The sequence below is a fragment of the Globicephala melas genome, chromosome 8 (genome assembly GCF_963455315.2).
Source record: "Globicephala melas chromosome 8, mGloMel1.2, whole genome shotgun sequence".
Taxonomy (NCBI): domain Eukaryota; kingdom Metazoa; phylum Chordata; class Mammalia; order Artiodactyla; family Delphinidae; genus Globicephala; species Globicephala melas.
In genome coordinates, this window is record NC_083321.1 from 38,565,516 (window position 1) to 38,579,870 (window position 14,355).

The window sequence follows — 14,355 nt, forward strand, 5'->3', positions numbered from 1 at the left end:
CTGGGCCCGTGAGCCACAACTACTGAGCCTGCGCGTCTGGAGCCTGTGCTCCGCAACAAAAGAGGCCGCGATAGTGAGAGGCCCGCGCATCCCGATGAAGAGTGTCCCCCACTTGCCACAACTAGAGAGGGCACTCGCACAGAAATGAAGACCCAACACAGCCCAAAATAAATAAATTAATTTAAAAAAAAACAGCAAGTAGCTCATTCTCATTAAAAAACAAACAAAAAAACCGAAGGAACTTTTTGGCCAACTCAATATAAGAGTGGGTGCTTGAGCTGTATAATTATGTCACTGGAGGTGGGGGGGGTTACATTTACTCTTGGATTTTGTTTGCTGTTTCCTTTAAATTGCTCTCGCTCTCTTAAATTAGTTTTTTAGCCAGTTTAATTTTAATATTAGACTTGATCTTTGCTAATGAAATTGTTCAATTTAGTGTCACTATTTGATCCCATGGCTAATTATCAATTTTACTAGTACCATGAATAGAAGTAGAGATCTCATTCCAAATCTTACTGATTTAGAGGAAAGATAAGCATATACAAAATTTTGTGCTTTGTTGAAGGATTATAACACTTTTAAAGTGTCATAATATTTCAAATTTTTAATGGTTTTTGTCTCAAGTTTTTAAGGTATTGCTTCTCTGCTTAGACAATGTGTTATGTTTAAGTTTCAAAAAGTATCTTTATATACCTCTTATCTGCCAGATAATCTAAGAAGCAGCTCACGTGCGTTATTTCATTTGCCCTAATTCAAAGGAAAAAGTGAAAGGAGAAATGCCTTGGACAAAAAAAAATTTTTTTTAAGTTTTTATTTCAGTGTTATCATTCTAATGCTTAACATATTGTATTTGTAGTCATGTTCCTTCTTCAGTTCTAATGCTGTGCCCCTGAAAGTCACAATGGTGAATGCTGATCCAATGGGGGAAGAAATTAATGTCATGTTTAAGGTGAGCAGAGAAAGGTGATTTTGTTTTTTGGTAATTTAAAAATTCTTTTCTCAAATTCCTTTTTCAAAATTGCAACAGTAATTTTGTTTATTTAGAATTTAATTAAATTGAATAACTGTGAAAAATTATTACTGAGATAAACTGTTCCCAAATGGATTTGGTAATAAATGCAACTCTGGGCTAGAGCTGCTGTATATGGCCATGCTAGTTAAGTGTTAGTACATCATAGCTCTAGGTAATGCCTTTCACCTGGAGGTGAAATGGTATGCCCTAGAGACGTGCAGGGCAATATTGCAAAACTATGAGAGGGGCACTCTTTTTGGAAAGTGTGACTTACCTGTGGGAAGCAGCAGGAGTAGAGTACTTTAGAGTAATCTATTACCAGTCAAAGTTTTGTGTGTTGTGATCACAATTAGTATTACTTTTAAGAAAGAATGGAGAGTTTTAGTTAATTCAGTGAGTTCATTTAGTGGAGGTTCATCAAGATAGCTTCTCTTGAACCACCTTTGATATGTCTATAGCAAGTTCCCATATACTCAGATCTGGTTTTAGATTTCATTTTATTGTGTTGATGTATTTGCCTTTTCCTAAAACAGTATCATCTGTTTGAATACAGTAATTTTATATGTTGTAATATTTGTTAAGGCAAATCACCTCTTTTTTTCCATAATTTTCTTGGCCAGTCTCAAAAATGTATTCATCATTATGTGTTTTAAACTTATCCAATTTAAAAAGAAAATGAAAACTTGATGTGATCCAGTTAGAATTCATTTGGGGAGAGCTAACTTTTTTTTAAGTAAACTTTTAATTTGAGATCATTGTATATTGAAGTTTGCAGTTCACTGTAGTTCATTTTAAGAAATTACACAGAAATCCTGTATACCCTTTACTCAGTTTCCCCCAATGGTAACATCTTGCAAAACTGTTCTACAATATTGCAGTTAGGATGTTGACATTGATACAGTCAAGATATGAAATATTTCGATCAACACAAAGATCTTCCATATTGCCCTTTTAAAAAATTGAACATAATTCACATACCATAAAACCCAGCCTTTTAAAGTGTACAGATCAGGAAACTGAGACATGAAGAGGTTAAGTAACTTTCTCTAGAATGCTGCAGAAGAATAAAAATGTGGTTCTGTTCATCTTATTCTTTACTCTTTTCACTATTCCCTCCTCCCCACCACCCCCCTTTTATTATATGTAACCTATTAAGTCTTTTGGAAATGTACAAGTTTCATTTTGTTTCCTTGATTTCAAGGTTGGTGAAGATCTTCGGCAAGATATGTTAGCTTTACAAATGATAAAGATTATGGACAAGATCTGGCTTAAAGAAGGGCTAGATCTGAGGATGGTAATTTTCAAATGTCTCTCAACTGGCAGAGATCGAGGTAAATATGTTAGCTATGTCTTATTTTATTCCTTGAATTTAGCTCAGAGTGCACCTGCTCTAAGGGTCCTGGTGCTGGTACACTATGATCTCAGCCTTATCACTTTCCTTTCATAGGTAAGGATGTGCAGACTTTATCTTGTCAAAACGAAATCAGGTCAGGGACTTCCCTGGTGGTGCAGTGGTTAAGATTCCAGGCTTCCACTGCAGGGGGCATAGGATACGTCCCTCGTCGGGGAAGTTCTGCGTGCCGCACGGTATGGCCAAAAAAAGGGAAATCAAGTCAGTTTAAGAATTCTTGCTGGTTTTATATAGTAACTCAATGAGTAGCCCTAATAAATGCTTGCATGACAATAAGTTTTATAAGATGGAAGTCACTTTATCAAGCAAGATTCCTCATTCATCAACAAGAGCCTACCATTTCACTGGATTAGTTTTTCTGTCACTATACTTATTTCATATAGTTGAACTCTTCTTTCTTCTTATGGAATTCTATGTAACTCTGTAGGCAGTCAACTCCCTCTTTTTTTTTATGTTGTTTCTAATGGTTGAGTGCTTACTTTGTGATTTGCCCTGTGCTAAAGCTTTTCACTCGTGTTATCTCACTGTGTCGTTATTTTTCAAATGAAAAATCACATTCACATCCTCTGTGAAGTTGTTTTTTTTTTTTTTTTGCGGTACGCGGGCCTCACTGCTGTGGCTTCTCTGGTTGCGGAGCACAGGCTCCGGATGCGCAGGCCCAGCAGCCACGGCCCACGGGCCCAGCTGCTCCGCGGCATGTGGGATCCTCCTGGACCGGCGCACAAACCCGCGTCCCCTGCATCGGCAGGTGGACTCCCAACCACTGCGCCACCAGGGAAGCCCCTTTGTGAAGTTTTTAACAAACACCTTAGTCTATAGTAATCCTCCCTTCTCCAGACTCAGCAGTTGTCTTTAATACTTACCAGACATTGCGTCATCTCTGCTGGATTGATTTTAAGTTCCCTCAGGGGGTGGTAGTACTTTGTATATTTATGAACGTTTATCCACTGTTTTGTACACAGTAATTTCTACATGTGTATGTTTGATAATGAAATTAGAAATTTGTATATTAAAAATTTGATTAAACATACTCATAGAATCAAGATGCAGGTATTCATTGAAAAAGGATGTCACTGTGAACTATAAACCAGATAATGTAACCAAAACAACACAAAGGATCCAAATGAGTTCACTCTGCCATGTGTGACCAGTCTACTAGGATTACAGCCTGACCCTGCATGCTTTCTTTTGGGATGGCCTGGAGGACTTGGCCTTCTTGGTTATTTCCAGTCCTCCAGTCTTCAAAGCAGGTCTCTGTGTCTGTATCTTTTATTTTGATAACAGTGCATCTCCTTGATTTGTTAAAATATATAAAACTAATTTTTAAAATATATAAAAAATATATGCACATAGTAAAATATCCACATAGCATGTAATAGAATAAATTGGAATGTAAATCTTAGTTTTCTCCCACACCTCCTAGGCAGCCTGCTCTCAAAATATAACTGCTTACATAGCTTTCTGAGACTATTTTTTTATTCTTTTTTAAAAATTGTTTTTGGCCACACCACACGGCACACGGGATCTTAGTTCCCCAACCAGCGATCGGACCCGTGCCCCCTGCAGTGGAAATGCAGAGTCCTAACCACTGGACCACCAGGGAATTCCCTTTCTGAGACTATTTTGTATATATTCCAACATGCATAATACTTTCTTTTAAACAAAAGGTACAGTTCTCTATGTGGATTTTGTCTTTAAAAACATATTTTTGAGATTTTTCTACCTAAGCACAGCATTTACATTTCAGTAAGGAAGACAAAACATGTACCTGAGACTCAAACATATCACAAAGACAATCTTCATTTGTTCTTCCCTTTGAAAGGGCTTAATGTACTCTGAAACACTCTTATATTGCGCAAGTACATGACTAGAGAAAGTTTTTTGTGCAAAATGGGACAGCATATATCTTGTAAGTAACTTTATTGATGAGGTCAGTATTATCTAGTTTGCAATTAAAGTTGTTATTCTTATTCTTTGTGTGGGTAGCACATGGATGTACAGACAAAGTCTGAAATAGTCAAATTCAGTTTTATATCTTGGGTACTTTTTTTTTTTTTTTTTGCGGTATGCGGGCCTCTCACTGTTGTGGCCTCTCCCGTTGCGGAGCACAGGCTCTGGACGCGCAGGCTCAGCGGCCATGGCTCACGGGCCTAGCTGCTCCACGGTATGTGGGATCTTCCCGGACCGAGGCACGAACCCGTGTCCCCTGCATCAGCAGGCGGACTCTCAACCACTGTGCCACCAGGGAAGCCCTATATCTTGGGTACTTATGAAAATAAAAAATAATTTTGATTTCTCACATTTTCTAGCATGGGCTGCCAGAGTTGACTTTTTTTTTAAATGTTGGTTGTTAGCTGGTATCTTATGTCATACATCAAAAGCTATAAATTTGGGGGGGAGACATTTTCATATATCTTAATGTTTTGTTTTTAAAGGCATGGTGGAGCTAGTTCCTGCTTCAGATACCCTCAGGAAAATCCAAGTGGAATATGGTGTGACTGGATCCTTTAAAGATAAACCACTTGCAGAGTGGCTGAGGAAATACAATCCCTCTGAAGAGGAATATGAAAAGGTGATTAGCTAGTCTCTGTATTCTAAATTACTGTCAAAAATGTGTTACATAGGTCTTAAGTGCTTTCATTTTCCAGCTCTGGTGACTAGTCATTTAGTTTAACTTGTGAATTTTTCTCAGTTTTAATGAGATCCTAGTTTATGTCAAATCATTAATGTATCGTATTTACAGATAGATACGTACAAATGCTATCTGTTGACCTATGAAAGTAAAGTAGAGGAATTTTGTTCTTTGTTGGTCTTTTACACTATTTAAGAGCTCTCCCTTTTCTTAATCCTTCGTGGTTTGGGGAAAGAAGCTAATATTTGTTTACAGTAATATTGGCTCTGTGATTCTGAATAAGTTATTTGACCCAAAATAATTGTCAAGTAACATACTTTGAATGGCTTTCATGCACTTGGCTCTTCTGTGTGCTTTGCTAAATAAGAGGGAATATAACATAGTGGAATGTCATTGCCTGGGTTTGAATCTTGGCTCTGCTACTTAACAGTGATGTGATCTTGGGCAAATAATCTTTCTGTTTTTGTTTCTCTCATACGTAAAATAGCAGTAATAATAGTATTTACATCATTGTTTTGTTGTGGCATTTTAAATGAGTTTAATATGTACATACGCACACACATATACTCTGGTGTGTGTGTAGAAAGAGACTAGTGCAATGCCTGGTTTTGTGATAAGTGCTGTGTAAACATATGCTGTTATTGTCATCATCATCATCACCACTAAAGATTTCTAGGGGGTTATGGAATAAAATTAATCACATGGACCTGTAGAGCCACATGACTGTTCCATTCAGAAATGTAGTATCTTGAGAATAAACTAAATGCATTTGCTGTAGTATTTGCTTTACAAATACTCATTGTATGCAACTTGTATCCTTCTTTGTGATATTATATTATTAATTTAATCCCCAGGACAGGCAGGACTAAAGTGAAAGAAGGTCTTCCATCTTTGAGAAACTTGCAGATGACACATAAGGAGTCACTAAATGGACAGCAAGACACATTCATTATATTATTGGATGTTTAAAGATATAAGCTTACTTTCTTTACACATGCCATTCCTACAAGCCAAAAAAGGGGAAAAAATATTCCTTTATTTAGATTAATCTTTGTCCCAATGTTACCACTTGTGGTAAGTAGCAGAGCCTGTGAAGAGCAGGGTTCCACAAACATGATGCTTAAAAGACGGTCAAAGGCAGAGTGTACCCTAAGTAGGGACTGACAGGATCTCTACCTGTTTGTTGAAAGACAACAGCTAGAGAGAAGGGGCAATAACCACCTTTAGAAGGGTGTTTGCTTTTGAAAAACTGGCTTCTGCTACCATAACCCAGTTTACAAGCTATTGAGAAAGTGGATTATAATAGTGTTTTCAACGAGTGATAAATTACTTTAATCTTTGTTACCCTGCCTCCTTTAAAAATAATCTTTTTCCTAAGATAATTTTGTATCTTTATTATAGGCTTCTGAGAATTTTATCTATTCTTGTGCTGGATGCTGTGTAGCCACCTATGTTTTAGGTATCTGTGATCGACACAATGACAATATAATGCTTCGAAGCACAGGACACATGTTTCACATTGACTTTGGAAAGTTTTTGGGCCACGCACAGATGTTTGGTAGCTTCAAAAGGTACTAATATTGTTATTATTGGTAAAGAAAATAGAGGCACTTCCTATTTCACAAGTTAATGTCCCCAACTATTACATATAAAATAAGCTACAAGGATATACAACACAGGGAATATAGCCAGTTTTATAACTATAAATGGAGTGTAATCTTTAAAAATTGTGAATCACTATATTATACATGTAACATATAATATTGTATATCAACTACAATTTTAAAAAATCAACTTCAAAAAAAACCAAGTTAATGCCCCAGACTTTGCTTTTTTTCTTGCTGTTCTTTGCCTTGTAGCTCCCTTTGAGCGTAACTAGGGATGAAAAAGGCTCTAAAAGATGACTTTACCATGTAACAGAAAGAATGAGTATGTGTGTGTAACCTTTGAAATGAGTTAAGGTGTATTTTATTTTATCTAGTTAGTGGTACCTATTAGAAATGTTCCCATTTATATAACGGCAACGAGTACAAATTTTTTCTCTATATTTGTTTGTAACTAATATTTGATCTCTGTTTGGCTGTGGGTGGATTGATAAATATCACCTTGGAAATATATATAAATTCTACCTAAATAATGAGATTATATGATGGCTTTCCTGGGGAAATGTGAATTTTTAAGAATTATGCAAATTCAGAACTGCCTGATACTAAGTTACCCACTTAGAAACTGCTATGGCTCAGATAGCTTTAGTTCAATAGCCATGTAATAGCAATAGCACTTATTTGAATATCTTCTGTAAATAATATTTTGTATGTACTTTCTTTTTAAATAGGGATCGGGCTCCTTTTGTGCTGACCTCTGATATGGCATATGTCATTAATGGGGGTGAGAAGCCCACCATTCGTTTCCAGTTGTTTGTGGACCTCTGCTGTCAAGCCTACAACTTGATAAGAAAGCAAACAAACCTCTTTCTTAACCTGCTTTCACTGGTAACTCTGTTCTTTACAAGCATTTAATTAATTTTAAATGAATGGTTCTGTGTTTCAGTATCTAAAAATAGATATTTTGTGATTTTTGGAATATAATTTATTGTAGTTTCAAGTGTCATATTATTACCGAAATATTTTAAAATTGCTGCCATGTGAAATATGCCAGACACCATTTATATAAAATAAAAAAATAAGTCACTAGATAGAGTGGGTACCCTGGGGATGAGCAGTAATAGTAACTGGAAGGGACCCTGAGAGTATCATCTGGGATGCTGGTAAATGTTTTATGTCTTAATCTGGATGTATTCAAATTTTGGACATTCATTAAGCTGTGCTTTTAAGATTTCCGTGCTTTTCTGGTTGTATATTAAGTAAAAACAAACCAAAAAAAACCTCTATGATTATTGTGACTGAAATTGATGTAGAAACAGAGGACTACACAAAAGACCTGGATTTCACAGCGTTTATTCCATAAACTGGCTGTGACTTGCAACAATTGATCTTCTTGGCCAAGATTTTTCTTATTTATGAGAGAATCAGTCCCTAAAACACTAACAGACTCTTTAAAACTGTGATTGTTTTGGTTTGTTTGCTTTATTTCTGATTACTTGGCCAGCTTTTAGGGAGGGGTGAGGAACAGACTTTTAAAAAATTTAACTCACAAACCTTTTATCCTTTCTAAAGATGATTCCTTCAGGGTTACCAGAACTTACAAGTATTCAAGATTTGAAATATGTTAGAGATGCACTTCAACCCCAAACTACAGATGCAGAAGCTACAATTTTCTTTACTAGGTAAGGTATATTTAAGTATATTAGAGAAGGCACACACTGTTTAACCTTGATTTGTTTTCCTTAGTTTAAACAAATGCTATATATCAAAATTCTGATTTATAGGAAAAAATTGTGATTCACAGTACTAGCAAATAGGTTTATCAAAAGTTTATTTACTGAATAAATGTGAAGCATCGGCAATAGCACTTTAAAAAATACATTTATTTCAGGAATTCCCTGGAAGTCCAGTGGTTAGGACTCGGTGCTTTCACTGCAGTGGCCTGGGTTCAATCCCTGGTTGGGGAACTAAGATCCAGCAAGCCGTGTGGCGCGGCCAAAAAAAAAAAAAATTTACTTCTCTCAAAATATCATCTTGGGGGCTTCCCTGGTGGCGCAGTGGTTGGGAGTCCGCCTGCCGATGCAGGGGACACAGGTTCGTGCCCCGGTCCGGGAGGATCCCACATGCCGCGGAGCGGCTGGGCCTGTGAGCCATGGCCGCTGAGCCTGCGCGTCCGGAGCCTGTGCTCCGCAACGGGAGAGGCCACAACAGTGAGAGGCCCGTGTACCGCAAAAAAAAAAAAAAAAAAATCATCTTGGGGCTTCGCTGGTGGCGCAGTGGTTGAGAGTCCGCCTGCCAATGCAGGGGACGCGGGTTCATGCCCCAGTCCGGGAAGATCCCACATGCCGCGGAGCGGCTGGGCCTGTGAGTCATGGTCTCTGAGCCTGCGCATCCGGAGCCTGTGCTCCGCAATGGGAGAGGCCACAACAGTGAGAGGCCCGCGTACCGGGGGGAAAAAAAAAAGATCTCAAGTTTTATTTAGTATATGATTTCAATTCTAAACATCCCATTTATGAATCATTTCTGCAAAACATATTTTCTACAGTATCACATACAAGGTTTTTTTCTAAAATGATATCTCTACTAATGTATTTTTCAGGATTCTGCCATAACAATTTTCATGGATACCATAAGTGCTTAAAACAGTGAACTCTGGGTCACTGCTGTAGTAAATTGTTGTTATATGATGTAGTACTTGAAACACATGTACCAACAAGTGGCATTTGAACTTGTGATTATTACTTTAGAAGCAGATCTTCCTGGCAAATATGTTCTACAGGTCTGGTGACCAGGTTGGTCACAGACCAGTGGTACCACATCATTAAACGCCACAGCAGGGAGGAGCACATGAGCTCATATTCTTTTCTTTCCTTTTTCTCTTGCCTTCTTCCTCTCAGTGGAGAAGAGGTAGAAAACACTGGACTGGACTTCCCTAGTCTCAAGAGTCTGGGCTGAATTGAATTGAAGGAAGCTGACTTTTATATAGCCTTCCAAACTAATCCTGATAATTTAGGTATTGATGGGTTTTGTTTTGTTTTTTTGAGATTTGTTGGCTCCCCTGGGCAAAACTATAAAGCAGGCATGTAAGTATTAGTCGGCTTGACCTGCCATAACAATACACCATAAACAAGGTGGCTTAAACAAAGGAAATTAGTCTTCTCATTGTTCTGGAGCCTGGGAAGTCCAAGATCAAGGTGCCAGCCTATTTGCTTCCTGGTGAGGGTTCAAGCTTGAAGATGAAGGAGGGAGGAGAAGAAAAAGGAGGAAGAAAGTCATTCTTACAAGGACACTAACTCCATAAAGGCCCTGTGGGGTTGGGGCTTTAACATTTGAATTTTGAGGGACACAAACATTCAGTTCCATAGCAAGGCAAAAACCTTTGTGTGAGGTTCCCTGACCTTTACTTTTTGACTGTCTTTTTGATTCTCATTCCTTGACAAAGTGAGAATCTACTCAATATTTTTAAATGAATAAAAGTGTTTTTCATCTTTTATTGTTAAAATAATTGAGAATGTTTTCTTATGAACTTTAATGTTAACACATTGTCTGATTATCTCGTAGGCTGATTGAATCAAGTTTGGGAAGCATTGCCACAAAGTTTAACTTCTTCATTCACAACCTTGCTCAGTTGCGTTTTTCTGGTCTTCCTTCCAATGATGAGCCCATCCTTTCATTTTCACCCAAAACATACTCCTTTAGACAAGATGGTCGAATCAAAGAAGTCTCTGTTTTCACTTACCATAAGAAGTACAACCCAGATAAACATTATGTAAGTTTGGTTCTGTATCTGTAGACACTCATGCGTGCATTATTTTTGTCCTTTCCTACTTACTTCACGGATTCTGCTAAAGTTCAAGCATTTGTTCTTTTCATACTTCTTTCTTCCATGGATGGTCCAAAAATTAATAAGTATACTTGGAGCATCCCTAATTGTTTTTTGGTGTTTATTTCTTGGTAAATTTGCTCCAGAAGCATGAAGGACAAACGATACTCTTCTTTTCAGAGACAAGACTGAAAGGGTGGTGCTATTTTGCTTTTCTCCTTCCTTATCTTCGTTTTTAATTTCAAAGGTAAACCTTGCTCAGTGTAACAAACTCAACCAATATAGAAGCACGTAAAGTAAAAATCTAAGTTCTCATTCCACTCTCCAGGGATGATTATAAAACATGCACATAAAGTTGGGTTTTTTGAACAAAAACAGGATCTTTAGTGTGCTCCCCCCGCCCCAAATAGTATAGCATTATCATCTTTTTTGCTGTTATTTTTGTGCTAATATTTTTGTTGGATAACTTTACAGCACTGTCAGCCTTTAAATTTTTGACAAATTGCTAGATTTTAAAAGTGACTTCACTATTTTGATTTTTACCTATTCTTAGTAAATTTTTATGTTTACTGAGTATTTTAGGTTACCATTTAACTGAATAGTCCATTCTTTCCCCCCAATGATTTATAATGCCACCTTTAAATAAAGTAAGTTTGTATCCCTGAATTTATTTCTGGTCTTCTGCAGATATATCTGACTCTCTGTGCACCAGCATTTTACTCTTTAAGTACTTTATAATATATTGATAGTGTAAATATCCAGTAAGACATGTTTTCCCCCATCTCCCAGTCGCCCTAAGTTTTGCCTTCTCATTTGCTCTCATAAATGAATTAACTTAATATTTTCACTGAAAATGCACTACACTTACAAATTTGGAAGGACATTTATATTTAACCCTAGAAATAGAATGACTTTCACATTCCAGTTCTTATTTATTTAGACAATAGTTAAGGTTACTCTTAGAATGTAGTTAGATATGCTATAAATACCTTGACTTTTATATTTGCTGTTTCCTGTTGGTGACATATATATTGCAAAGTGAAAAGCACTTGGTACATATAATGGTCAAGCTGAAAACTGTCTATCAAGAAAAGTTATATTATAAATCTAATGTGTCAGGGGTGTGATTTCTTTTCAGATTTACGTAGTCCGAATTTTGAGGGAAGGACAGCTTGAGCCATCATTTGTGTTCCGGACATTTGACGAGTTTCAGGAACTTCACAATAAGCTCAGTATTATTTTTCCACTTTGGAAGTTACCAGGGTATGTTCTCATCCTTGTACATTAATCTTGTTTTATAGGAAACAATTTATTACCAAGTATAGGTCAAAAGCTTTGTGTTAAGCTAGTGTAAGATAGTGTACTGTGGACCGTGTGCAGCTAATTTTCCTTTGTATCACAAGAGCCTGACACAGTACTAGACATAAGGAACTGAGTTTTTCTTGAATGAATGATTAAGATCTTAAACTTAAAATATGTTTAAGTTTACATGTTTGTGTAAATTTCTAGCTTTCTAAATCACTGCAGGAATAATCTATTACGGCCATATTGAGCTCCTCTGAAAAACAATAAACTGAGGCACTGATCACTAATCAAAATGTTAGTGTTTAGGTTTGTATTTGCTACCCTTTGGAAACCTTCAGTTTTTAAGGTAGCTAATGACCAGTAGATGTCCTGTGTTGAATTGCTCCCATTCTTCTCAAGATTAGATTTTGAAAATGAGGCAGCAAAGTGGGTATCAGAGTTTATTTCCATGTGCAGTCTCATTTCACCACTGCCACCAAAATAAGCAGAGTTAAGATGAACTTGATTTGAGCCCTGTGGCATTTGTGGATTTTACTGGTATCAATGATAGCTGTGGCTGATTGCATAATGATTATTTTGGAGGATAAGGTCTGCAAATTTGTGAATGATTAATCTTGAGTAGAAATAAGTAGGAAATAAGTAATACATATGCATATTAGCAATGTACGTTTTGTACCAAGGTCATAAAAGGATAATATATACTTGAACTGTTTCGTCTCTAGTACTTGGAAAAGAAATCCAAAAATAACTTTATAGTGAATTAAGACTCCACTTTGTATTTAAGTGTATAAAAGAATATTTCTAAGTATTATACTTGATGCTATAAATACTCCCAGATGAAATAATTTAAATTCCACTCCTTTTTTTCTTTTGTAGCTTTCCTAATAGGATGGTTCTAGGGAGAACACACATAAAAGATGTAGCAGCCAAAAGAAAAATTGAGTTAAACAGTTATTTACAGAGTTTGATGAGTGCTTCAACGGATGTAGCAGAGGTGACTATCCTAAATGAAAAATAATAACATACTTTTCTGTGCTGCATAGTATTTAAATTAATGAGTCTTTTTTTTTTCCTCTTCCACCTTAGTGTGATCTTGTTTGCACCTTTTTCCACCCTTTACTTCGTGATGAGAAAGCTGAAGGAGTAGCTAGGTCTGCCGGTGAGAATATTTTTCTCTTTATTGATAATTCATGACTTCCCTATGACCTGCAAGTCTGTAACTTCTCGATGGATGTGGTAGAGTGACAGTGGGTTACTGTCTGTAAACAGTGAGAATGAGAGGAGGGTGTTCTTTCTAAGCCAGTTGATTTCTGGATAAACATAATTTTCCTAATGGAGTGTGATTACTAAAGAAGTGTGTATCAATGTTCTACCAGGTTCTTACCTTCTTTTCTCCAACATGTGATGGTCCTGGAATTAGAGCAAAAACTTTTGTTGCAGCTTGAACCACTGCAAGCAACATAAAATAAAGATGAACATATTTATATTTTCAGATGCAGGTTCCTTCAGTCCTACTCCAGGCCAAATAGGAGGAGCAGTGAAATTATCTGTCTCTTACCGAAATGGCACTCTTTTCATCATGGTGATGCACATCAAAGATCTTGTGAGTGATTACAAATAATGATGATTGTAGAGGAAACCTATACCTTGGTAGGAAACATTACTGTTAAGGGAATGCTTTTCTTTACAGGTTACTGAAGATGGGGCTGACCCAAATCCATATGTCAAGACATACCTACTTCCAGATACCCACAAAACATCCAAACGTAAAACCAAAATTTCACGAAAAACTAGGAATCCGACATTCAATGAAATGGTAAGTTAAAATCATTTCTAAAAATTTCCTAGATTTGTTGTTTTAAGATTTTTAATTTTAAGCACTTTAAATTAAAATTTTTTAGCTATCAGTAGCTGAACTATTTATTGTACTAGTAAGGCAAACCACTAGCAGTCCAATGGTGTTTAACAAAATGATGCAGAATTGAACCTTTGATCATAGATCCTTAGGCTTTAAAAAGATCTTAGGGGCCATTATTCAACTACCCTTCTAGTGCTTAAACCCTTTCAAAAAGTGGATGTCTAATCTGTGCTGAAATACTTCCAGGCCATCCAGTTTGTTTTGGGCAGCTCCAACTCTTACATCATTTTCTTTACTGAGCTGAAATCTTCACTCCCTCTAGTTTGCACCTGTATGTCTCAGTTGTACCTCTTGTATCCACACAAATGCTCTGTTCTTCTACATGGCAGCCCTTGAGATAACTGAAGTTCAAATGCCCTTCCTCTTTATTCTGTTGAAACATCTTCAGGACCTTTACCTTGGTTTGATAGGAGGTAGTTTCAAAATCATCCTCCTTCTAATTTGTCTTAGTCTGTCAACAACTCTTGCAAAATAGAGTGATCTGAACTGAAAGCAGTAAGCGAAACATCAGCTGAACAGTGGGGAGCAGAACTGTGACTTTGCTGAGCCACTCATGTTCAACTTATAAATTTACTAATCTATTAAAATGTGCTAACCGTTAGTCAACTACTAGTTTGGGATAATAACCACATTATTTGTGTACATTAACA

General features: G+C 36.7%; 1 protein-coding gene across 2 annotated transcripts in view; it reads left to right on the forward strand.

Annotated features, from left to right (window-relative positions):
• Window positions 1-14,355, forward strand: part of PIK3C2A (phosphatidylinositol-4-phosphate 3-kinase catalytic subunit type 2 alpha) — a 104,636-nt gene that overhangs the window by 86,259 nt on the left and 4,022 nt on the right. For both annotated transcript variants that reach the window (XM_030831493.2, XM_030831494.2), the window contains exons 21-32: window positions 857-949; window positions 2,214-2,343; window positions 4,859-4,995; window positions 6,457-6,626; window positions 7,391-7,547; window positions 8,232-8,341; window positions 10,221-10,428; window positions 11,621-11,745; window positions 12,664-12,781; window positions 12,874-12,946; window positions 13,281-13,390; window positions 13,478-13,603. In XM_030831493.2, the coding sequence (XP_030687353.1) occupies window positions 857-949; window positions 2,214-2,343; window positions 4,859-4,995; window positions 6,457-6,626; window positions 7,391-7,547; window positions 8,232-8,341; window positions 10,221-10,428; window positions 11,621-11,745; window positions 12,664-12,781; window positions 12,874-12,946; window positions 13,281-13,390; window positions 13,478-13,603 (1,557 nt within the window). The remainder of the gene's footprint in view (window positions 1-856; window positions 950-2,213; window positions 2,344-4,858; window positions 4,996-6,456; window positions 6,627-7,390; window positions 7,548-8,231; window positions 8,342-10,220; window positions 10,429-11,620; window positions 11,746-12,663; window positions 12,782-12,873; window positions 12,947-13,280; window positions 13,391-13,477; window positions 13,604-14,355) is intronic.